General features: G+C 41.0%; 1 protein-coding gene across 3 annotated transcripts in view; it reads right to left on the minus strand.

Moving 5' to 3' along the window:
• Positions 1–2209: 2209 nt before the first annotated feature.
• als2b (alsin Rho guanine nucleotide exchange factor ALS2 b) overlaps positions 2210–24081 on the minus strand; it is a 32405-nt gene continuing 10533 nt past the window's right edge. For all 3 annotated transcript variants that reach the window (XM_085450022.1, XM_085450021.1, XM_085450020.1), the window contains 19 exons: positions 21614–21684; positions 20232–20298; positions 19956–20152; positions 19802–19867; positions 19598–19696; positions 16654–16818; positions 16432–16543; positions 10069–10146; positions 9846–9979; positions 9598–9762; positions 9389–9506; positions 8817–8974; positions 8504–8620; positions 8238–8414; positions 8079–8136; positions 7625–7686; positions 7365–7514; positions 5955–6051; positions 2210–5873 (listed from right to left, as the gene is read on the minus strand). In XM_085450022.1, coding sequence (XP_085306148.1) covers positions 5835–5873; positions 5955–6051; positions 7365–7514; positions 7625–7686; positions 8079–8136; positions 8238–8414; positions 8504–8620; positions 8817–8974; positions 9389–9506; positions 9598–9762; positions 9846–9979; positions 10069–10146; positions 16432–16543; positions 16654–16818; positions 19598–19696; positions 19802–19867; positions 19956–20152; positions 20232–20298; positions 21614–21684 — 2130 coding nt within the window. In that variant the 3' untranslated portion in view covers positions 2210–5834. The remainder of the gene's footprint in view (positions 5874–5954; positions 6052–7364; positions 7515–7624; positions 7687–8078; positions 8137–8237; positions 8415–8503; positions 8621–8816; positions 8975–9388; positions 9507–9597; positions 9763–9845; positions 9980–10068; positions 10147–16431; positions 16544–16653; positions 16819–19597; positions 19697–19801; positions 19868–19955; positions 20153–20231; positions 20299–21613; positions 21685–24081) is intronic.

A 24081-nucleotide genomic window follows, 5' to 3' on the forward strand; every position in this document is an offset into this window, starting at 1 on the left:
ACACTCATTACACTGGATTAAACACAGTGAGACAGTATTGTGTACAAATATTTTGATTATTTATTTATTTTTTGTAGTAGTCTTGAGGTATAGTTCTTCTGGCTCCTTGAAGAACATTTGGCTTAAAAATAAAAGCTTTTCTGTTCTTTTTAGTCCAGTCCTTGTATCTGAACATTTTCAGAGGAATCTTTTTGTTTGTTTGTTTAAGCCCCTTAACACTAAGAATCATTCAGGCATAAAAAAGGCACCTAGCTCAATAAATGAGCCAGTGTCATGTTTACACATAACAGACAACTTAGCAAAGAACCCAACTGTTCTTAAGGAGGAGAAACAGGGATAAAAGGCTGAAGTATGCCAAATTACATAAGAACTGGATTGAAACTCTGGTCTGATGGAGAGATATGTACAGTATGAACAGGGGAGGTCAGGAGAGAGGAACCACACAAGCACCATTAGATTTTGATCACCCGTGTAATACCATTTAAAAATATCTGATTGGTGACGGTTTCCTTCTTTAGCATGAAAATAATGCCAAACACACAAATATTGATTTTCAAGCTTGTTAAAATTGGATGAATTGTTTTTGCTCTTGTATGTTTACATGTTTTATTAAATCACTGCACCATTTTCTGAGCAACATACAACAAAAACTTAAATCAAAATACAAACAATGAAGGGTGGGTCAAGACTTTTGCACAGCACTATATAGAAAGAAATCTTTTATTATGAGCATGGACTTGATTCCACCTACAATACAAATTTACTGAGAACCTCCAAAATTTTCCCACAGTTAGCAGAGGACCTAAACCCACCATCTACTTTCAAATCACTCCTTAAAATGTACTTTTCCTTGTTTTGTGTTTGTAATTCCTTATTTTTCTCTGTGAGGACAACTTGACAGTTACCTGTTTGACAGTGGAGGATGTAAGATTGTGAGTTGCAATTTCAAGTTAAAAAAATCTCAAACATGTATATGGTTATTTGAGATTGTACATACAAGTGACAGTATTTTACAATCAGTTCTGTAGGATTGTCATTTTTTTCTTGTGTTCAGATTTTTTGTTACAAATTTTTAAATAAAATATAAATATTGCAATTACTGAGAATATATTTTTTTATTATATTAAAATATCATTTTGAGTATATATATGCAGGGTTGCTCCTCTATATTTTTCATCTCATTATGTGTGAAGTTGACCACTTTGTACAAAAGGAAAAAAAAAAAGATGCAACAGCAGGCATACGGATAAATTCCAGTTTAAGGAAAAGGCTGAAAATGACACGCATTTTGTTTTACTAAATTATATGTGCAATTTAAAACTGATTTTAAAAAAATACAACTAAAATGTATATTCAATGAAATGTTATATATTTGATGTGGAACATGACTATCGTTATTATTATTCCAATACAGTATCCAAATTTTTGCTGGGTTACTTTTAACATTCACATGTATGTGAAAATAAATACGTTGCCAAGTTTAGCAAAAAGAAAAGAAGTTTACATTTTAGCAGCCTGTGGTGCCTGTAACAGGAGAGCTTTTTTTTATTAATCATGAATTCTTCACAAAATTTTACACCCCATCTCACAAGATGATAAAGTTGTAGAAGCAATCATGAGAGCTAGTATGCAACAGACGTAACTTTTGCCAGTGATGCACAGCGTGTGAATGCTTGACTGTGGCTGACCCATCAACACGTTACAAAAAGCATGAGATTCAGGCTTTTCATTGGGACTTAAATATAATTATTTTTTAAATTTTCAAATTTAATAAAAAATAAATAAATTACCATTTCAGTACTTTAGACTGTACAGTGTGATATAACTTATAAAAAACATAAAATTTTCTATTTATATTTGCACACAGGAAGCCCATATGATTGTATTTTAAATAAGAGAACTGGATTATTGCATTTTAATTAAAAATTTCATTAAAAAAAATATATATACACACTCAAATTTGGAAAACTTTACCTTGTAGAATAGCATTTTCATTTACAAGTTTTCAATCACTAGCTGCTTTTCCACCACAGCACCCAGGTCCTCTCGTAGGGACTCGAGCCAGAAATGTCTTGCAGAAGAATTCATTCACCTCCCACAAAAGTCACTGTAGCTGAGTCGAGTAGCCTGATTGCAGCAACATCTCCACGATAAGTGGGTGCGAAGGAAGGAAGGAAGGAAGACAGACAATGGAGGCAAAACACCTAAGTGGATTTCCACCAAAATGATTTTATTGCCCTTTGTCATCAATTAAAAGTACAACACGTTTGACATTGTGCAAAAGACACAGGTGGGCCCGTTGACAAAACAGCCGTTGGTGCAGTTGGTTAACCAGCTGCAGGGTTTAAAACATCAGCGCTTCCTTCAGTTTACACTTAGCACAAAAACACTCCACTCAGTCTGGACTAAATAAAGTCAGTCAGTGTGTGAACAACCACTACATCAGTAATCTGGTTTCAAAGTCAGCCGCGTCACTGTCAGAAAAAACTGTTTTCATAGGCAGCAGTGAATCATGTCAGCCTTCAAATTTAAGCTGAATAAAATATACAAGAGATGATGCTGAAGAACACCCGAGGGCGCCTTCTCTAGTCAGTGAAATAAGAACAGAGCCTGGCTTAAACATCAAATAAATGTTAAACCCAAAGGCTAAAGTGTGTAGGATGCATTCTAGGGATGAACTCGGTGAACTCGAAAAAAAGACAATACTGCTTCATTTCCACGAGGGTCGAGCACATTTGGGCTCATGAACACAGACGGAAGATTATAAAATGATTTTTACTGCACGTGTGAGGACCACACTTCACCTCAGATACAAGCAGCAACATCATCACATATCAGTTTAGGTTCAACAGTATAAGAAGTTCCCATGAGCAGGTTTAAATTTTACAACCTCTGACAAACAATTTTCTGCTTGATTTTCGAATATCCCGCAGGGCGAGAGCAGCGGCTTTACCTCTGATCTGCTGCTATTTCTATTGTCGAAACTATCAGACCAGGGCATGAACAGCAACAAAAGGAAGAATCCCCTCTTAATCCCTTTTTAAAGTGGCATGTGTGACGCAGATCACAAGTAAGCAACAGTGCCTGATGGTTGGGGGTGGGGGGCAGCATTAGCAGATGGTGTGAAGCTTTGAACTCTATTATATCTATAACAGCAACGTTAAAGCGGCCTGCTTCTTGGCTCAGACATCACTCGCAAAAGGCAAAATACACATTTCTGTCCTTCTTGTGATTAAATCAGAATTCACATTGGACCGCTTGCATTGATTATTTTGCAGATCAGTGAGGTTTAGACCTTTAGCTGGTGGTTAGTTTCCTTCCTTGGCTGTGTGGCCTGCCTCCACATGATTAATAGAAACACTGTCAGGATATTTGCAGCTTCCTGCAGCATACAAATCAAACGTCTCTGCATACTGCTAAAGGACGATTTCTACAAACAATCCAGCAAAATGAGTTTCTGCAAACATTTCAAACAAGAAATGAACAAAGGAGATGCTAAATATGTCTTCACATTAGGGAAAGGTTACAGACACTGCTGATTTGCATAAAGCTAAAAAGTGTAACCACAGAGCGAGGAAGTGGATGGCTAGTTGCTCAAAATGAAGCAGTGATGAATGAGAAAGCTTCTCAGGTGGTAAGAAAGAGTGGAAACAAACCGTCAGGTAGCGTTAATACAATATAAGTGAATTGTACAACGTCACTGTCATTGTACTGTAAAAAAACAAAACAAAACTTTTATCTCTAAAAAGCAGAAGGAATTTTCAGCTTTTTTGGGAATAACATTTAAAAAAAAAAAAAACACATCTTGTCCTCAACTCCTAAGATTAAAGATTCGAATCGTTATTTTTTTATTAGTGAGACTAATAAATAAGACTGTAATAAAGAGCAACACAGGTTCTCCAAAAGCGCCAAATTTCCACTTCCTACCACCACCTTGCAGAGCTGTAAGACTGTCCTGCGAACACTGGGCTCAGAAATACAAACCAAAGACACCTCCTGCAAAACGCTGTCAATGAAAAGACATTTCTGTGGACTGAATAATGAAAAGCTCATCTTAAAAAAAAAAAACAAAAGAAAACATTAAATACATATTTTTCCTCTGGCCTGCAGTGCTGGTTGTTGTTTTTTTTTTATTGTTTCCTCTAAAGGTATAAGTCTTATCTTTAATCTTATGAACATAAAACAAACCAGGTGGCACTGTACACCTTGTGGTGCTCAAGGCATTAAGAAGTCTTGAAAACTCATCAATTTCTAGACTACAGGAACTATGTTCGTTCTTCCAACCACCACTGCTCCCAGTACACCTGGAAATGGATCCCTGTACATTTCCAAATCGATTTTATTTTTTAAGTCGATAAGTATCATATGACAGGACAAACATGGACGGCAGCCGCTTGGCTGAGCTCTGATGTTAGCTTGTTTGGTCTGTAGGTGGTCAAAGAAAATAGTTCCACCATTTTATTAAAATACCCAGATCATGATTTCTAAAATTAGACCTCATTTCTGAAGCCTCGTTAATGGTAACAGAACCTGCTGTGTAGACGATTAAAGTGACGGCTCTGTAACCAGTAACATGCTGGTGTTAGCAGAAGCAGGAAGTAAATTAAGCTTTTTCCAGAAAGTCTTTTCAGGATCTGTTTTGATGCTATGTCAGAAAATTAGTTCAGGTATTTGCAGATCACAGATAGGTAAAGACCCACATGATCACAAATGTGCTTCTGTAATTGAGCCAAATACTCCAAAGTGGTGGTGAAGTCGCTTTTGATTTTACCTTAGATACCACTTTTAAATGGCATGAAAAGCAACTAAATCCTCATCAAGTCAGCAGCTGTTGTGAGTGACAGTGATGTGAGGAGAGATGAGGTGAAACAAAAAGTTTTTCAGTCTTACTTACAAGATATTTAAACACATTTGCTTTGCTGCTTTGAGCACCACAAGTTGAGCATCTCTACAGCTGATATCCCCCAAAAAACAGACACCTAATAATGTATGCACTAAAGGCCAGAGGAAGGATACGCATTTTAAATGTAACAGTCTGAGGTTATGTTCAGAGGACGTGTGAGTACGCTTTCAAGTCAACAATCCGGCTGAAGCTTGCGCTTCAAATGAAGAAATAAAAAAAATCTTTATAAGCAACTGTTTAGATTCAGGTCCGTTCACTGATGCTGTAACACGTTCTTTCTTTAAATACAGTATGAAAATGGGCAGTCAGCTTGCCCAGATAAATCCTCTCCAAGGAAACTTTGAACAAGTGTCAGTTTTACTTGCAAAAGAAAAAAAACCAAAAAAAAAACAAAAACCTTCCTTCAGGACCGGCTCCCCCCCTGCAGTGCCTAACAGCCACTAACCGTAGGCATCCATCTCAGATTATAAAGTTTATGAATCCACAGTTTATAGAGTTACTTCCTCTTCATGTAGCTTTCACTGAAAATAATTCATGTTTCCAGATTTACTGTTTGTTTTTTTTTAAGATTAAAAATTTTAAGGAGAAAAAATGAGGTCCGGTATCCCACAGACAAACTTTGCACTCCCTCCCTGCTAAAGGTGATTTAATAACAGTCATCTTTATTCCCCAACTCCACCCACATGGATGGTGCGACTGTGCTCGCGTCTGTCATCACGGCGACATTTCTACCTTCATCACCTGTGGATGATGAGTGTTTCAGGGAGGGAGGGTCTGTGACGGGATGTGTCCAAGCAGCATTCGACGACCTGTTCTTATGACCCCTCCTCCTCCCTGTCAGTCATCCTCATGCCCGGCTACTGGAGCTGAGAGGAGGGGAGTGGAAAATCAGCAGCATGAAGGTCACCGAGGACTTAGCAGCAGTCTCGTCTTAAGTGACCTTCTCATGCTGGATCTGGTAGTAGCAGGCCTGCAGGGGGAGAGATACCTGAGTGACCTAAAAGTTTTGAAACGCTTGCAGACAAAGCAGCGTGAGCTGCATGTGCGTTACCTTGAGGGTGGTGAACATAATGCCGTGTTCTCCGTGCTGGACGCAGGGGTCCATCAGGTCTTCGATCAGACTGACCTCAGAACCGAGGTTCCTGATACTGAAGAGAGAAAGAAAAAAAAAAGCCAACCTTTGAGTCAGATCTGCTCCTTGCTCGTCATGTCCAGTTTCTCGTATTGTACCAAGGCTGTGACGCTAAAAGAGTCCACCATGAGGTGCCATATGTGGACCTAGCAAATGGTAGCCACTAGCTCTTCTGCTCTGCCTCATTTTCACTCATTTCAGCCACTGAGCTGAACCTCTTGACCATGTTTGATGATGGATTATCTGACAAATATAAAATGACTCACTCTGTGCTAAAAGACAATCCAAGACATTTGTTTCTCATGTGTATGTGTGTACTGCATGGGGATATGCTCCACACTCGCATACCACAAAGTCATTAGGTACACCTTCCTAGTTCAAGGTTTGTCCCTCTTCTTGGTTCAGAGCTTCTTTCACTCTTCATGGCATAGATTCAACAAGGTGCTGGAAACATTGCTTAGAGATTTTGGTCCTGACACATTGATATGAGGCAGTAAGGCCAAATTCTGACTGTAATGTTGGTGAAACCAAGACTCATCAGACCAGATGATGTTTTTCCAGTCTTCTATTGTCCAATTTTGGTGAGACTGAGGGATTTGTAGCCAAAGTTTCCTGTTAGTAGCTGAGAGGAGTGGCACCTGGTGTGGTTGTAACAAGTTGTTAATTGAGTTACTGTTGCTTTACTATCAGTTTGAAGGAGTCTGGCATCAGCAAGACATTTTCACTGCTGCTCAATGGATTATTTTCTTTTTCAGACCTCTAGAGACCAAAATATGTGTTGGGGAAAATCTAGATCAGCAGTTTCTGAAATGCTCAGAATAACCACCATGCCACATAAAATCACTGAAGTGATCCTTCTTCCTTATTCTGATGCTCAGTTTGAACTCGAGCACGTCTCCATACAAGCATGCGACTGGCTGATTAGATATTTGCATTAATGAGCAGTTGATCAGGTGTGCCTAATGAAGTGGCCAATGAGTGTACATTTTCTCATGTTTATAGTGCAAACTCCGTTCTGTGAAGCATGTCACTGATCTGCTACAACTGTCAAGTCATTTGAGAGCAGCTGGGATGGGTGTAGGTCTTTGAATAAGTTGAACAGCAGTATTATTGACTAAAATTGCCTTCCCCACCATCACGTAGAACAACCTCCACATTTAAGAAGCTGAAACCTAAAACTTTTGGTTATGCTTACAAAAATAGCAAAAGCCCTTGCAGTTTTTTTTTAAGCCATTCTCCACTGCTTGTGTTTCTGCCCACACCTCATTTTCGCCATTTATTTCTGTAAATGTGTGCATTACTGTGCTTTTTCTGTGGTTCAATGCTCACCGCGCTCGTAGTACTACATAGAGGAAGACAGGGAAGAGGTCGTCCATGGACCACAGGAAGTCCTGCTTCAGAAGCGCCTGGACCTCCTGTGTGATCTCCTCGAAAGTGAGCTGGATCACCTGCAGCTTGTCTGATGGCGTGAAAGTTGTGCTGCAAAAGAAAAGAGGACTTCTAGATGAAGGATGAAGGAACCAACCACTGCCCCTCCCCTCTGCTGTATTTTCTTTAAAAGTATTAGAAGCCGTTGAATGGAGCCGTACCTGATCTGCTGTAGTGTTTCCACTGCAGAAGCAAAGCAGGCGTCTTTGGTGCTGGAGATGACCTGGACAAGTCGCACAGCAGAACAAACACGCTTTACATCTTTATAACAATAATGGATGCAAACAACATCCCCTCACCCCCTTTGTCTTTAAAAAAGTACTACAGAAATAAAATTCTTAACAACAGTAAGGAGACTTAAAAGACTGAACTGAGAGATCACTATCAGTTTAAACCCATCATAAAAATGAACTAAACAGGATCTTTTACCTTTGAGATGAATTGTCTTTAACAGTGTCATGTGTAAATTAGCAAATATTTAACTTAAGATTAAGATTAAGTAAAAAGAAAAAAATCCAAAACAAAACAAGTTAAAGGAAATTAACAAACACAATCAATGTCAGCACAGCCCCAAAACATCTGAGCTAGTTTTGGAAAATATGAACAAAATGATACCAGTTGCTTCTCGCCAGGCGCAGGCAAAGATGCTGGGATGGAAACAGGCCAAAACTTTCTGACAGGAGGAAAACAGAAGAAGAAGAAGTAGCAGTATTTATGGATCTGCATAAAATAAAAACAAACTCTTCTACAGCCGCATGTTCAGCTCTGACGTACTGCTGGACGCCCAGGAAGGCGAGCAGGGCGAGGTCGGGCTGCTTGTTGAGGCGCAGGACGCACTCCCAGTACACGTCGTCCTCTCTCTCCTTGTCCAGGGCGTAGAGGGTGAAGAGCGGCGGGTAGAGACGGGGCAGAAGGACAGGAAGCAGCAGAGCCGAGCTGCTCACCACGCGGCTGAAACACAAACACACGGAGGAAGTCGTTAATAACCAGAGCCCGCTCACCGGAGATATGGCAGCAGCGGGACGTGGATCCATCCTTACGCAGGTTTGGGAGACTCCGGCAGGGCATCAGTAGAATTGGGCTCATTCTTCTCCTGCAGGTCGGTGGTCGGCTCTGGGATTAGACCGCCCTCTTCTGGCAGGTCTGGGAATAAAAATCTGAACCAAAGCAAAGAAAAACATACAATAAAATCGTGTAGAGTCATCTAGAGAAATGTTTATTTGCCTTTGAAATCAATAAGCTCATCTCACAGTTCCCCCTCCTCTCCGCATTACTGACAGCCTGAGGACATTATGAGGCTATCTTGGCTGTTATGCAGACATGAAGGACATTGGATCCATTCACAGTGACTACCTGACAATCAGGAAGATGTGGTTGAGGTAAGATTTAATCTCGCTGACGGCCTGATGTAGGAGCCGACGGTTGGCGCCAACACCCACGTAGGTCATCCTGTAGACCGCCACCAGGGTCTCCAGCAGCTGACCCAGAGGGTGCAGCGGAGTGTCACACGCCTGGAGGACAAAGGATCATTTTGTCAATGCTGTGCCTGCTCAGGGGTCTCATCGATAACCCTCCCTCTAATGCTCTGCAACACTCTGATCAGGTAAACAAGATGACCAGAATTTTTATTCAGCGTTAATGATTTTGAGCTTTAGCTGTTAAAATTATATGTGTAGAGTTATTCATTTAGGACTTTCAGTTTTATGTTGTTATGGTCGTATTTCTCATTATTGTTTGAATTATTACAAACCAGTCAGTGAACGCTCTAATCAAGGAAAAAAAAAAAAAAAATCAATCAGCACAATAATCATTAGTTGCAGCCAGTTAAAGAGCTCCAATATACTCTAAAAACCTGTTTGCAGGTTAGTATATCAGCAGTTGTTATTGCCACCGGTACTTTTACTTCGTCGACTCGGTGAACCCACCTTGATTAGGTAGAGGCGGATGGCGTTGTATCTGTCCATGGTGATCGGCCCTACGTGCTGCGGGATAACTTCCAGACTCTCCAGCGTTTTGTTGTGAGATCGAGACAAAACATCCGGACTGGGATGCACAAACATTGGGAATTTTAGATTTGAGATGTTTTTACTTCAACGAGAAGTTTTATGACCAATAAGAAGGCGTCAGGTGGTACCTGTCCAGGATGTGTCGCCGGCTGGTGGTGAGGGCCACAGCAATGTTCTCCCAGGCCTTTTCGGGCTCCCCTCGGCCCGGAGCCTCACAGCCCAGCTGACTCCAACACTCCTCGAAAACCGCCGGCCACTTATCCTCGGCACACACACACAGATGACCCAGCTTCCTGCCGCATCAACAAACAATATAAAGTATATACAGACAAATTAAAGTTTGCTTTAACAAACATGAGACCACTCATGAGCTTACATGGCTTGGGTCTTGTCCTTGTCGGTGTCGAACAGGTGTGGTTTAAAGTAGGAGCCCGTCACTTTGAGACCAGAGCCCCATTCGCCATTGAAGGAGCCCTCCAGGTAGTCACCATTGGGCATGGTCAGCACGCCCTGAGGGAGAGCCAGGACATTTAATAACAAGTACCTGCACTCGGTATTAGATTTAGAAGAAAAAATTTTAAGTATTCATATTTAGTTACCTTTCCACTGAGGGTCCAGTCGTCTGAGAATTCGCCCTCGTACGTCGTGTCGTCCTCTGACAGAAGGACACCAGTGCCCTGAAAGAGTCATCATCTCCCATTTTAAACACACATTTATTATTATTATATATATAAAACACCCAGCACGCCCCTGCAGGCGGTTTATCCTTCAAGCTCGGGTCCTCTACCAGAGGCCTGGGAGCTTGAGGGTCCTGCGCAGTATCTTAGCTGTTCCCAGGACTGCGCTCTTCTGGACAGAGATCTCCGATGTTTCTTCTTAAAAGTGAATGTTTCCCCATAAATTCTTTAAGTCTTACACTTAAACAATCTGACATTCCTTTTAGACTTAGCCCTGCTGGCTTTAAATATTTGGGAGTTAACATGACTCGTACTTTGTCTTCTCTATACTCTTCCAATTTCTCCCCTTTAATGACTCAAATTCAATCAGATTTTCAGAGATGGAAATCGCTACCTTTGTCCCTAATTGGTCGGATCAATGCTGTAAAGATGAACATTTTGCCTCGATTGTTATTTCTGTTTCAGAGTATTCCTATATTTTTACCTAAAGCTTTTTTCAAAAAGTTAGACCAGCTAGTTACATCGTTTTTGTGGGGAGGGAAACACCCCAGGGTGAGGAAATCATTATTACAGAGACTGACATTTGATGGTGGTCTTGCCTTGCCTAACTTTTTATTTTACTATTGGTCCTCTCATGTTCACAAATTGACCCATTGGCTTGAATCTCAAGACCTGCTGTGGTGCAAACTGGAACGCCTGTCGTGCACTTCCTCATCCTTAGAAGCTTTATTATTCTCTCCACTACCACTTAAGCCTTCTCATTTCACCCAAAATCCCGTGGTACAGTCTAGTCTAAGGGTCTGGTCACAATTCAGGAGTCATTTTAAGTACATCTCTGCGTCAGTACACATGCCCATCACGCAGAACCATCTGTTTACTCCTGGCCTCATTGATGGTACCTATGTACAGTGGAAGCATCATGGTATTAATACATTTAAGGATCTCTATAAAGATGGCACTTTCTTAACTTTTTTAGACCTGTGTTCAGAAACAAATCTTCCGGCTACCAATCTATTCCGTTATTTTCAGGCACGGCATTGCACTTCTGCTCTCTTCCCCTCCTACCCTCTTCTCCCAAATGTCCAACCGTGGGAGGAATTCTTATCCCTTAAACCCAATAAGAAGTCAATTATATCTTTAATATATAAACAACTTATGGATTTAAATGTCCATTCCGTTGCTAAAATTAGGGGGGCTTGGGAGCGGGAGTTAGGAATAATTTTTTCGGATCAGCAATGGGAGAAAGCAGTATCCAATGTCCGTTATAGTACGTCCTGTGCCAGGTTACAACTTATCCAGTTCAAGGTGTTGTACAGGGTTTACTATTCAAAGTCTCGTCTGTCTGAGATTTACCCACAAGTGATGGATCAGTGTGAGAGATGTCATGCCACCCCATGTGACCTAGGCCATATGTTCTTTCTGTGCCCAAGACTCCATGGCTTCTGGAGTCAGTATTCAGTTATTCTTTCCAAAGCTCTTGGGACCCAAATCTGCATGGACCCTTTTCTAGCTGTTTTTGGGCTTCCAGTCAACACTGGTCTAACCGACCCTACACACTTCAAAATATTAGCCTTTACATCACTTTTGGCTAGACGTTGCATCTTACTCCTTTGGAAATCTTCAAAGCCACCTTCAGTTTCTTTTTGGTTTAGAGATGTGATGTCATCTCTTAAATTGCAAAAGATGGGCCTTGTGGCGAAGGGCAAATACAGAGAATTTTATTCTATCTGGGGCCCCTTCGTGGACTATTGCAAGTCATTAAACGCTCTACCAGCTGATTAATATCATGTCTCTTCCCCCCCCCTTTTTTTTTTTTTCCCCCCTTTTGGGGTTTGTGTTTGTTTTGGGTTTCTTATTAGGTTTTGTTTTGTTTGTTTACTTACGCGTGTGTGTAGGTGTGCCTGTGTGTGTGTTATTGTGTCTGTTCATGTAAGAAAAACTAAAAAATATGTGAGGGGAACAGATTGTGTTGTCATTGTAAACTACTGTACACTTGTCTCTCAATAAAAATATTTAAAAAAAAAAAAAAAAAAGAGATCTCCGATGTTGTTCCCGGGATCTGCTGGAGCCACTCGCCTAGCTTGGGAGTCACCGCACCTAGTGCTCCGATTACCACGGGGACCACCATTACCTTCACCCTCCACATCCTCTCGAGCTCTTCTCTGAGCCCTTGGTATTTCTCCAGCTTCTCGTGTTCCTTCTTCCTGATATTGCTGTAATTCAGGACCGCTACATCGATCACTACGGCCGTCTTCTTCTGTTTGTCTACCACCACTATGTCCAGTTGGTTAGCCACCACCATCGTTCGATACAGTGCTTTCGGTTCGGTACGCATATGTATCGAACAATACAAAATTTGTAATTTATTTCATCAACTTTCCTTCTGACGATGCTGTCTGTGTTGAGCGCTCAGTGAATCTGTGTTCGACTACTCCGCCTAGGCTACACTGTCGAGCCCAGATCCACTGAGCGCTCAACACAGACAGCATCGAAGGAAGAGCGCAGGGCAAGCTAGCGAGACAGAAGTTAAGCTCTCCTTGTAACATGGACCTCCCCCACTCTCATTCAGATCTGGCGTTTGGAATTATTTTGGTTTTCATGTGACGTATGACCCTGAAGGTAAGCGCGTCATGGACTAAAGTAAAACAGTATGTTGGATGTGCCATGCAATGCTCAATTACATGGGTGGGAACTAGTGTGTTATCGCAGTTAGCTCGTTAACGTGTTGGCCGTCTAGCCCCATGCACGGAGCGATCGGCGGTAGCTCGTTAACGGAGATTTGCCGTGTTGTGGCGTTAACGTCATTTCAACGAGATTAACCTGAAAGCACTAGTGGGAACACAACGAATATGACTGCACATTTACATCATCCTAGTACAAAAACAACAAGCATGCATGCTACAAACTTTAGCCGAGTCATTTAGAGAGCCGTTAGCACATGAGTCTCCTTATGGGGACCTGATATGTTTAATATGCTGCTGAGAATATAGCCCAGAAGAAGAGTATAGTATAGCTTTTATTTTGGAAAGAGCCATTTCTCTGTAATAAACTCTCTTTTCCAAAGATGAGTGATTCCTCAATCAGATACAGGGCTTGCAATATCGCTAGCCCGACGTCCCGGGGCTAGCGATTTTTTCAGTCGGGCTACCAAAATCTATCTCTGCCCTGCCCGTCGGGCTATTGTAGGAAGGAAAAATATATGTCAATGCTTTTGCATTCTTTCGGAAATGTAGCTGGGTAATTATGTCATTGGGATCGGTGAGCCACTGTCAATATGTGACATATTGAAGTCGCGTTTGAATTTGCGCTTATTTTTTTGCTTTCACTTTGCAATCGCTCGGACAGCACTGATTATATATTGTACATATATTTATTAGTTTCAGATGTAGCCATTCTTGTATTTTGCTTGTTTACGTTATTGTATTTTGTACAACTCTGTTGCTTGTGAAGCTCGCACACAAGAATTTCACTCACATGTACTGTACCAATGTACCTGCACATGTGATGTGACAATAAAAGTGATTTGATTTGATTGGTGAGTGATGATAATTTGCGCACCAATTCCTCTGACATCGTCTTATTAATCGTTAGCTTACTATGCAAACATGACAAGTGAAATCTCCCGCAGCAAGCTTAAACATGTGAGAGGTTGATCGTGCAGAGAATCGCTGAGCTTATGTGAGTGCGTGTGTAAAAGCAGCAGGATATATATTTTAGTTCTGCTGAGCCAAATAAGACAGGTCAGGGTGAAGAAGTGACAGCCAAAGAAAAGCTTACCACAAAACGGAAAAGTTATGACAAATCAGACTATAAGGCAAAAAGAAAGTGCAGCTTTATGGTTTCATGGACAAAATAATTTCTGTGGCTGCAATATGATGAGCTAAATAACCAGGGCTGCACATAAGTGGTCCACAGGTGCGCATTCGCTGTCAAAATAAAAAACACGCACAAGGGTTAGGGTTAAATTTAAAAACTGTACTTTTGAGTTAAAATATATATTTATAATTTTAATAAATGACAAATTAAAAAGGCATGAACATTTTTTTTGTATCGAAAAAAATATCGAACCGAACCGTGAATTTTCTGTATCGTTGCACCCCTAATATATGCTGCTTAGGGGTGGGCGATAGAAACGATATAAATTTGGCCAACCATACAGATTTTGACTATACCGTTCTACCGCGATAGCGCATGTTGATGATGTCATCAAGCTGCGCCTGTTTTGGTCGAAAGCATCGCAGCGGCTACTACCATTATCGTCTGCAAATTATGCCGGGCGACAGTCATAACAAAGAGATGAAGCACTTTTAAAATATGGGGAAAGCCAAAATGGTAAAATGGTAAATGGCCTGTATTTGTATAGTGCTTTTACTGGTCCCCTGCTAGGGACCCCAAAGCACTTTACACACCCAGTCACACACTGGTGGAGGCAAGCTACAGTTGTAGCCACAGCTGCCCTGGGGTAGACTGACAGAAGCGAGGCTGCCATAATAATAATAATGGATTGGATTTATATAGCGCTTTTCAAGGCACCCAAAGCGCTTTACAATGCCACTATTCATTCACTCTCGCATTCACACACTGGTGGAGGCAATATTGCGCCATCGGCCCTTCTGGCCAACACCAGTAGGCGGTAGTTGAAGTATCTTGCCCAAGGACACAACGACCGAGACTGTCTGAGCCGGGGCTCGAACCGGCAACCTTCCGATTACAAGGCGAACTCCACACTCTTGAGCCACGATCGCCCTGCACTTCCTCCACTTCCCTACCATTGATTCATTAATGTTGAATTCTCTCGCAGCTGCTCTATTCCCATGTTGTTGCAGTATATTAAAAACTAACCTTGTATTGTGGATGAAAAATCTCAGTTGTTCTCCTGACTGAAGTTTGGCCCGTGTATAGTATCCATTAAGCAGTGCGGTTTACCAAAGTTGTACTAAAACATTTTTTAACAGATTTCTGCACGCCTAAATCGGTTCGAGGTCAGTAAGCACAACCAGAATTCATACATAAGGCACACTCTCGACTTTTGAGAAAATTAAAGGATTTTAAGTGCGCCTTATAGTGTTGAAAATACATTATACAGGAGAATATATCGTGATATATATCGTTACCGCACGTGCTTCAAATTATACCGCGATATAGATTTTAGGCCATATCGCCCAGCCCTAGAGCTGCTGTTACAGTGTTTGCTACAAGAACACACAAACACACAGAGCTCCAATGAGCTCACTGTTAATCTGTAAATGTGACATTTCTGCATTATGCGTTTGTATTATTTCATCTCTGGGCTTCCGGTTTCTTTCATTTAAGGAACATATTTAAATTGTAAACTGTTTTTCCTTTTTCCAGCTGAACTAGAGACAATTACTCACACATTTATGTCATTGTGCTTCTTCCTGTAAAGCTCTGTTTACTGGCTTAGATTTTAAAATACTTTTTTTTTTTGTACTTACTTATAGAGCCCTAAACGGACAATGGACAGATCTCAGCTTCTTACTAAACACACTGCGGCTCGATGACAGGCTCAGGATGTGTTGGTTGTTCCTCATGACAGACTCGTACCTCTCACATCTACGTTTATCTGAATCTACAAGCAGCTGACAGCTTGTTCATTAACCAGACTTACTGTTGAGAATCTTAATGATAGTAAATGTTTTTAATGATCTTTTCTGTGTCACAACTTTATTTTGAATTGCTATCACCTGTATTTTAATTTTCTATTACACTTATATTGTGATTATTCTTTGTGACCTCATGTCTGTGAACATTGCTTTATTTCCTTCCTTCCTTCCTTCCTCCCTTCCTTCAGGCATTTCTGATGATGCCCAGCTCTACTGAGAATTTAATAAAAAATAAAAAAAGCGTAAAGCAGCTCTGGTACTTACATCATCTACATATATTTGAAGGAAAATGAATAAAAGAATAGAATAAATCTTTGCAAAAATGACTGAATATTATACTACTGTATGATTTATGAATGATTTAAATTGTTCTACTTCAGGGTTTTTCCTGAATATGAAAAAATTGATTTTGTCCTTCCATCAAAAGGAAAATCACCAGAACTGTGGAAAAAAATATTTTTAAGCAGGGTTTAATTTACTTTAGCTTAAAAATGTTGTTATGAATAGTTTTGCTTGTGAGACGGCAAAAATAACAGGAAAATACACAGATTAATGTCATACGCCGAACTACAGATGTGCTTTGAAAAAACATGAAAACTGAAGAACGTCTGCTGTTGTGACACACTGAGACAACTGGGGATAAAACCTCTGAGCTGCTCACCATCATCTTGTTGTCTTTAAAAGCTCCTTCATAGTACAGGCCAAACTGGGTGACCACCACTCCGGTGCCCTGCCGCTGGTGGTCCTGCCACATGCCCATGTACTTCTCTCCTCTGGAAAGCAAACAGACAGCAGCCTATTTATCCCTTCATATGTGTAATATCAGAAAGCTGCCAGTAAATTTATAGGCAAAAGAACTGTCTGAGTGTGGGAATGAGCGTACTTGGTGATATCGTCAAAGACTCCATAGCCGGTCTTCTTGTCCTGCAGCCACTGACCAATGAAGACGCTGGGGGACGAGGTGTTCAGCTTGCCACTGCGCAGCATGCCGTGACCGTGCCGCACGCCCTCCTGAAAGGACCCGTCATAAACTTCACCGCTGGCATACCTGCAGTCAGATAGAGGAGGGGTGCTCTCTTACAACACAGCTGTTTCATCTATATCTGTTCTTTTATTGAAAAATTTCACTGCTAAAATGCTTCCTATGTCGTCTCTGATTTTAAGGAAAGCAAGCAAGAAGAACTTCTTTTATCAGGTGACAACATTTGCTAATGAGAAATCTCCCTCAAAACTGTTATAAGTATGTTTAAATACGGTTGCTGATAGTTAGCTCATCTTCATAAGAAAGAAAGCACACACAGGGTCAAATATATATACTGCACCTCGACCAGACACGTTTTGTAGCAATCAACACTTCATTGTTTGGTTCCTTGGCATGGATCCGGCTTTTAAGCATTGTCCACAAATTTTCATGGGTTGGGGCTTTGGGAGCACCATTCCAGAAGCTTAATGCTAGCATGCTTTATCCATTTAATAAAACCAGGTTTGATGTGTGTTTGGGATCATTGTCCTGTTGGAATACCAACTGTGTCCAAGTTTCAACAGTCTAGCTGATGATTTGAGATGGAGTTGAAGAATTTGGAGGTATTCCTTCTTCATTATTCCTTCCCCTTTGTGCAATATACCAGTACCACTGATACCAGTAATACTGGCAGCAATACAGCCCCAGAGCATGATGATATTCCCACCATGTTTGACAGCTGGGACAGTGCTCTTAGGTTTGAAAGCCTCACCTTTACTCCTCCAAACATGCGTCTTGTCATTGTGGTCAAAAAGTTCAATCTTTGTGTCGTCTGACCATAAAACTTTTCTCTAGAAGGCATTTGGCTCGTTAATGTGGGCATTTTCTTTTTTGATCAACACCCTCTCAGTCCATGGTGATGTTCTTCGCTGTGGACAGTGATGCTGGTGACTTCCACATTGTTTTGAGAATTGGTCAAACTAATGAGGCAAACATATAGAGAAACTACCAGTTGTAGTCAATCATAATCACTAATGAGAAGTTAATAGGTCTTAGCCTTATTAGGTTAAAGCATTGTAAGTGAATTCATGTATATACAGTGGGGCAAAAAAGTATTTAGTCAGCCACCGATTGTGCAAGTTCCCCCACCTAAAATGATGACAGAGGTCAGTAATTTGCACCAGAGGTACACTTCAACTGTGAGAGACAGAATGTGAAAAAAAAAAAATCCATGAATCCACATGGTAGGATTTGTAAAGAATTTATTTGTAAATCAGGGTGGAAAATAAGTATTTGGTCAATAACAAAAATACAACTCAATACTTTGTAACATAACCTTTGTTGGCAATAACAGAGGTCAAACGTTTACTATAGGTCTTTACCAGGTTTGCACACACAGTAGCTGGTATTTTGGCCCATTCCTCCATGCAGATCTTCTCGAGAGCAGTGATGTTTTGGGGCTGTCGCCGAGCAACACGGACTTTCAACTCCCGCCACAGATTTTCTATGGGGTTGAGGTCTGGAGACTGGCTAGGCCACTCCAGGACTTTCAAATGCTTCTTACGGAGCCACTCCTTTGTTGCCCGGGCGGTGTGTTTTGGATCATTGTCATGTTGGAAGACCCAGCCTCGTTTCATCTTCAAAGTTCTCACTGATGGAAGGAGGTTTTGGCTCAAAATCTCACGATACATGGCCCCATTCATTCTGTCCTTAACACGGATCAGTCGTCCTGTCCCCTTGGCAGAAAAACAGCCCCATAGCATGATGTTTCCACCCCCATGCTTCACAGTAGGTATGGTGTTCTTGGGATGCAACTCAGTATTCTTCTTCCTCCAAACACGACGAGTTGAGTTTATACCAAAAAGTTCTACTTTGGTTTCATCTGACCACATGACATTCTCCCAATCCTCTGCTGTATCATCCATGTGCTCTCTGGCAAACTTCAGACGGGCCTGGACATGCACTGGCTTCAGCAGCGGAACACGTCTGGCACTGCGGGATTTGATTCCCTGCCGTTGTAGTGTGTTACTGATGGTGACCTTTGTTACTTTGGTCCCAGCTCTCTGCAGGTCATTCACCAGGTCCCCCCGTGTGGTTCTGGGATCTTTGCTCACCGTTCTCATGATCATTTTGACCCCACGGGATGAGATCTTGCGTGGAGCCCCAGATCGAGGGAGATTATCAGTGGTCTTGTATGTCTTCCATTTTCTGATGATTGCTCCCACAGTTGATTTTTTCACACCAAGCTGCTTGCCTATTGTAGATTCACTCTTCCCAGTCTGGTGCAGGTCTACAATACTTTTCCTGGTGTCCTTCGAAAGCTCTTTGGTCTTGGCCATGGCGGAGTTTGGAGTCTGACTGTTTGAGGCTGTGGACAGGTGTCTTTTATACAGATGATGAGTTCAAACAGGTGCCATTCATACAGGTAACGAGTGGGGGACAGAAAAGCTTCTTACAGAAGACGTTACAGGTCTGTGAGAGCCAGAGATTTTCCTTGTTTGAGGTGACCAAATACTTATTTTCCACCCTGATTTACGAATAAATTCTTTACAAATCCTACCATGTGGATTCGTGGATTTTTTTTTCCACATTCTGTCTCTCACAGTTGAAGTGTACCTCTGGTGCAAATTACTGACCTCTGTCATCATTTTAAGTGGGGGAACTTGCACAATCGGTGGCTGACTAAATACTTTTTTGCCCCACTGTACTTGAGCATGTATGTATACGTTAGACCGTGTGTGGATTAGAAATCCAAAATGAACTCAGAATTGTGCATTAAATCTAGCCAAACATCATCGTAATCATAATAATAGTAATTATAATAAAGGGCATGCTGCTGAAAATAATACATTTTCATGCTGCTCACCTGTATGTCCCCAGGCCGTGCATCTTGCCATCCTTCCAGTAACCTTGATAGTGGTCGTTCTTGTTCAGCGTCTTATTGGGGGCCACAAACTCACCAAAGCTGCATAAACAAAAGGTGATAAATCACGCTCTCAGGCTTACACACCCACACACAAATTGAACAATTACCATAAACAACTAGGAGATTTTAGGCTCCAGCACTCACCCATCTTCTAGTCCATTCTTGAATGCCCCAGTATATATTCTCCCATCACACCATTTCAAAACACCTCTGGGAAAACAAACAAACAACACTTTCCAATTTCTCAACATATAAGTAAAATTATCTAAGTGTAAATGCAACAGTGTGAACATCCAACCTGCCGTTGGGCTTTCCAGACAGCCAGCGACCCTCATATGTCGCATCCTTCAGTCGCCCTTCCTTATAAAACGTGTACGAAGCTGTTCTGGAGATGGGAGGCTCCAACTTCTGCACTGAGCTGCCTGACGCCACGTCCTGTCCTTTTCCGCTCAGGGCCTGGTCCACCGCCTGGTTGATGGAGCGAAGCCACTTGATCTAAGAATGAACAAACAGCCCAGTTCAGAAATAGAAATTGAGTTTTTAAAAAGGTAAACATCAGCTTTTAAACAGTTACCTTCTCCATGGGAGACGAGGCGAGCAGGGTGAGCGTCTCCTCAGGAGTGATCACCTTTAACCCATACCTACACGCACAGATACCCTTTGTTTTACCACGATATAAAAACTACACAGATGCAACAGTGAGGAAAGATCAAGACATGGATATTTACAAGTTATGACAAAATAACCCTACTTCTCCCCTGAATTAAATCTCAGTAAACACTTTCCATATTATGCTCCAAGCCACTAGTTTCAAATCTTAGTGAATAATTCATGAGGTTCATTTTGTAAACTATGGTTCCTATTATGGTATAAAAGCATGATAAAGAAGAATATGCTTTATGATGAACATGCAATGCCCCTCTGTTTCTAAGTCAGATCCAGCCCTCACTGCTGATGATGAGTTACCAAGGGGTCCCTGAGCAAAATGTAAACATTCAAGTATTTCCCAGGAACAATGGAAACTATTCATTGTTCCATTGTGAAGCAGAGATACTAATCTCTGCTTCATGTGCCCGTGCAATTATAGTTGCATAAATATAATACAGTGCTGTGCAAAAGTCTTGAAGTCTTTTGTTCTGTTCTCTGTCAACATGATCCCAGACTGCTTCAATAATGTTGAGGTCCGGGCTCTGGGGAGGCCGATCCATGACTGATAGAGTTCCACTGTGTGTTTTTATTTCCAGGTATGCTTTTACTTTATTGGAAGTGTGTTTGGGGTCATTGTCATGTTGAAAAATTAAACTGTTGCCAATCAAATGCTTTCCAGATGGTATTGCAGGTGGGTCAAAGTCTGATGGTACTTTTTGAGTTCGTAATTCATTAATTAACAAAATCTCCAACACCACTGACTGAAATGCAGGTCCAAACCATGACAGAGCCTCTACTGTATTTTACAGACACTTACTGTTGTACCTCTCTGCTAACCTGCTCCCTGCATACTGACGATAATCTGAATCCCAAAATGTCAAATCTGTATTCATCACTCCATCAGACCTGTTATCACTGCTTTTCAATCCAGTTCTTATGTAAGGCTCTTTAAAGAGAAAGTTAAAAACTAAGTATGATCCTTTTCTTTTTTAAATGTAAATAAGAGTGGAGACTTGGTCATGGTTTGCGGATGACTAGGAGAGTTCAGGCTGTGTTGAAGAATAAAGGTGGTCACACCAAATATTGACTTTCAAGCTCGTTACAATTGTCCAAAATCTGTTTTTGCCTATTTTATTTCCATGTATTTTCAGTGCACCCATTTCCTATTTTCTTAGCAACATAGTTTCCTGGCTCAAAACTTCTGCAAAGAACTGTAAATATAATTACAAAGATAAGGTTTGTGTAATAATGACTCCAAAAGCTCCCTGTGAAATTCCTTCAATTATCATAGAAAAGCTGCAAACTTACAGGCCCGTGTCCTCCTCTGGGATTGGCTCCACCCACAGCGTGGCCAAAGGGAAGATGTGATGGGTGGAGAACTGGGGGAGAAAAAATGATGTCGGGAGGATAACAAGATAAAATGGAAAAGAGAGACAAGAAGAGAAGGCATCAAAGAGAATATAACCACCGACGGTGAGTGAGAGAGACAGCGACATGAACCCAACCACTACGAATGAGCACATCAGGTGATCGACAGACTTCACCAACGACCGGGACGCTTAAAAGAGAACAAGCAAACTGGGAACGACAACAAGTCCACATTTTTATATCTGTAAACCACTGCTTGCTTTAAACACCATTATTATTTTTCTTACCCTTTCCTTATTGTTATTGTCATTTTTTAATGACCGCCACTACAGTAACTCTGTTTCAGACTGTACTGGTAACATCAGGCATCATAATCCCGCTTTTTATGAGAATACAATGATTATAAGGCTACAATTCTACTTCTGGATCCACTGTTATGAGAATAACAGCAGAGAGAGTTTATTCTTTTTAAAGAATAGTAAAAATCAACTATCTGTATTTCAGGCTTGCATAAAAACACGTTTAAGCTTAAAATAGAAACCCAAGATTAAACATAAGACTAAAGCAGTCGTTCTCACGTCTTTAAAGAGGAAGTTAATCCTTTTTCTTTTGGCTTCTCACTCGGGTCTTCTGCTTTCAGACACCACTTTGACCGTCCTGCTAACACCTGCTGCTGAAGGCGTTAAAAATGGTCAAACTTGTTTGTGCATTTCTGGCTTTTTAAAACACTGACAAGACGAGGATGATTCAAGGGAGGCGCCAGTCAGAGAGCGAGGAGGGGAATCGAGATGCACACAACAATCACATTAGAGATGATGAAGAGGAATAAAGAAGAATATTAAACAGAATGAAAAAAGGAAAACAAGCAAGGAGAGGGGAAAGGAAACTGCTGTGGAGAAGTGAACCAGGAACTGTTGGTTTTTTAACACTTTAAATGGAAACGGATTTGTGCTTTCAGCTAACAGCAGAAACCAAGCCTTTACCGGGAAAGGAGAACTTAACATGAAAGATTTTAGACTCCAATGTGTCAGAGCAGATTTAAAAGAGCCTTGGTTACTGTCTGTTCATCTTTCCAAGCAGAATCCCACAGGTGGGGAGCAGGCGAAGGGGAGAGGAGGGGACGGAGGCTGGGCAATAGTGGACATATTCATGTAGTTTAGGTAGCAATGCACCCGCAGGTTCTGATATTGTCTCAACGAGTGTGAAACACGAGGCAAACCGCTGTAAACACGTGTGCGTTTCAAAAAGTTCTTTCAATTTTTTAGTACAAAATTTCCTCCTTTGTCTTTCCGTACATGCATGTAAATGTTTGTAAGCAGAGAGAACATAGCTGCCTTCCACTGAGCTCATGCAACCAACTTTATCGCAACCCCCCCAAAAGAAAAAAAAGAAAAAAGAAATGATTTGCTATTCACATTATTACTCACATTAGAATATAGAAAATATATCAAATGTTTGAACTAATTTGAAGTCATTTGACTGTTTCATGAAAAATATTAGTTCATTTTGAGTTTGATGGCAGCAACAAGTCTCAAGAAAGGTGGGACGGAAACAAAAGGCTGAAAAAGTAAGTGGTACTTAAAAAAACTAAAATTAAATTTAAAAAACAGCTGGAGGAATATTTTGCTTTTTAATTAGGTTAATTGGCAGACTGGGTAAGAAGAGAGCATCTTAGAAAAGACAGCAACTCAGAAGTTAAAGTGGGGAGAGTTTCACCAATCTGCGAAAGAAATGCTTGTCTGAATTGTGAAATAATTTCAGAACAATGCTCCTCAATGTAAAATTGCAGATACTATGACCATCAGGATATTCAGAGAATCTGGAAATTCTGGAGAAATCTCTGTGCGCAATGAACAGGGCGGAAGAAGAAGAAAAAAAACAAAAAAAACCAAAATCAGTATTACCCAAATTATTCAGTCTGATTTTAAACGGTTGTAAAGTGTTGGAACTTATTCATATGCTTAAAAAATATTTTATAACTATTGGTATAATCATTTTATATATAATCAGTATAATTATCTCGTTGTTTCCTGTAAAAACCTGACTTATTACCCCCTATCCTAGCGTACCTTTAAGCATTTGTAGGTAAATATCATTAAATTGTAATTTCAAGTAAAATACAGCAAAATATCTTTTAATTACAGTTGAATTAAACCCTCAGTTGCAGGTCGTTTACAAAGTATTACTGATATTTGTTGTAGCACAGGTGCATCGCTAACATAAACTCATTCAGATATTTGGGGGGGGTCCACCTTAGTAAGTGTGTCCAACAGGGCCACATGTTGTCACACAGGGTCCCCCCACACCCCAAAGCGCGCGCGCGCACACACACACACACACACACACACACACACCCACCCCAAAGCGCGCGCGCGCGCGCACACACACACACACACACACACACACAC

This window comes from Copadichromis virginalis, linkage group LG23 (genome assembly GCF_057382275.1).
Source record: "Copadichromis virginalis isolate Kocher_CV1m ecotype Utaka linkage group LG23, C_Virginalis_male_GT1.1, whole genome shotgun sequence".
Classification (NCBI taxonomy): Eukaryota; Metazoa; Chordata; class Actinopteri; order Cichliformes; family Cichlidae; genus Copadichromis; species Copadichromis virginalis.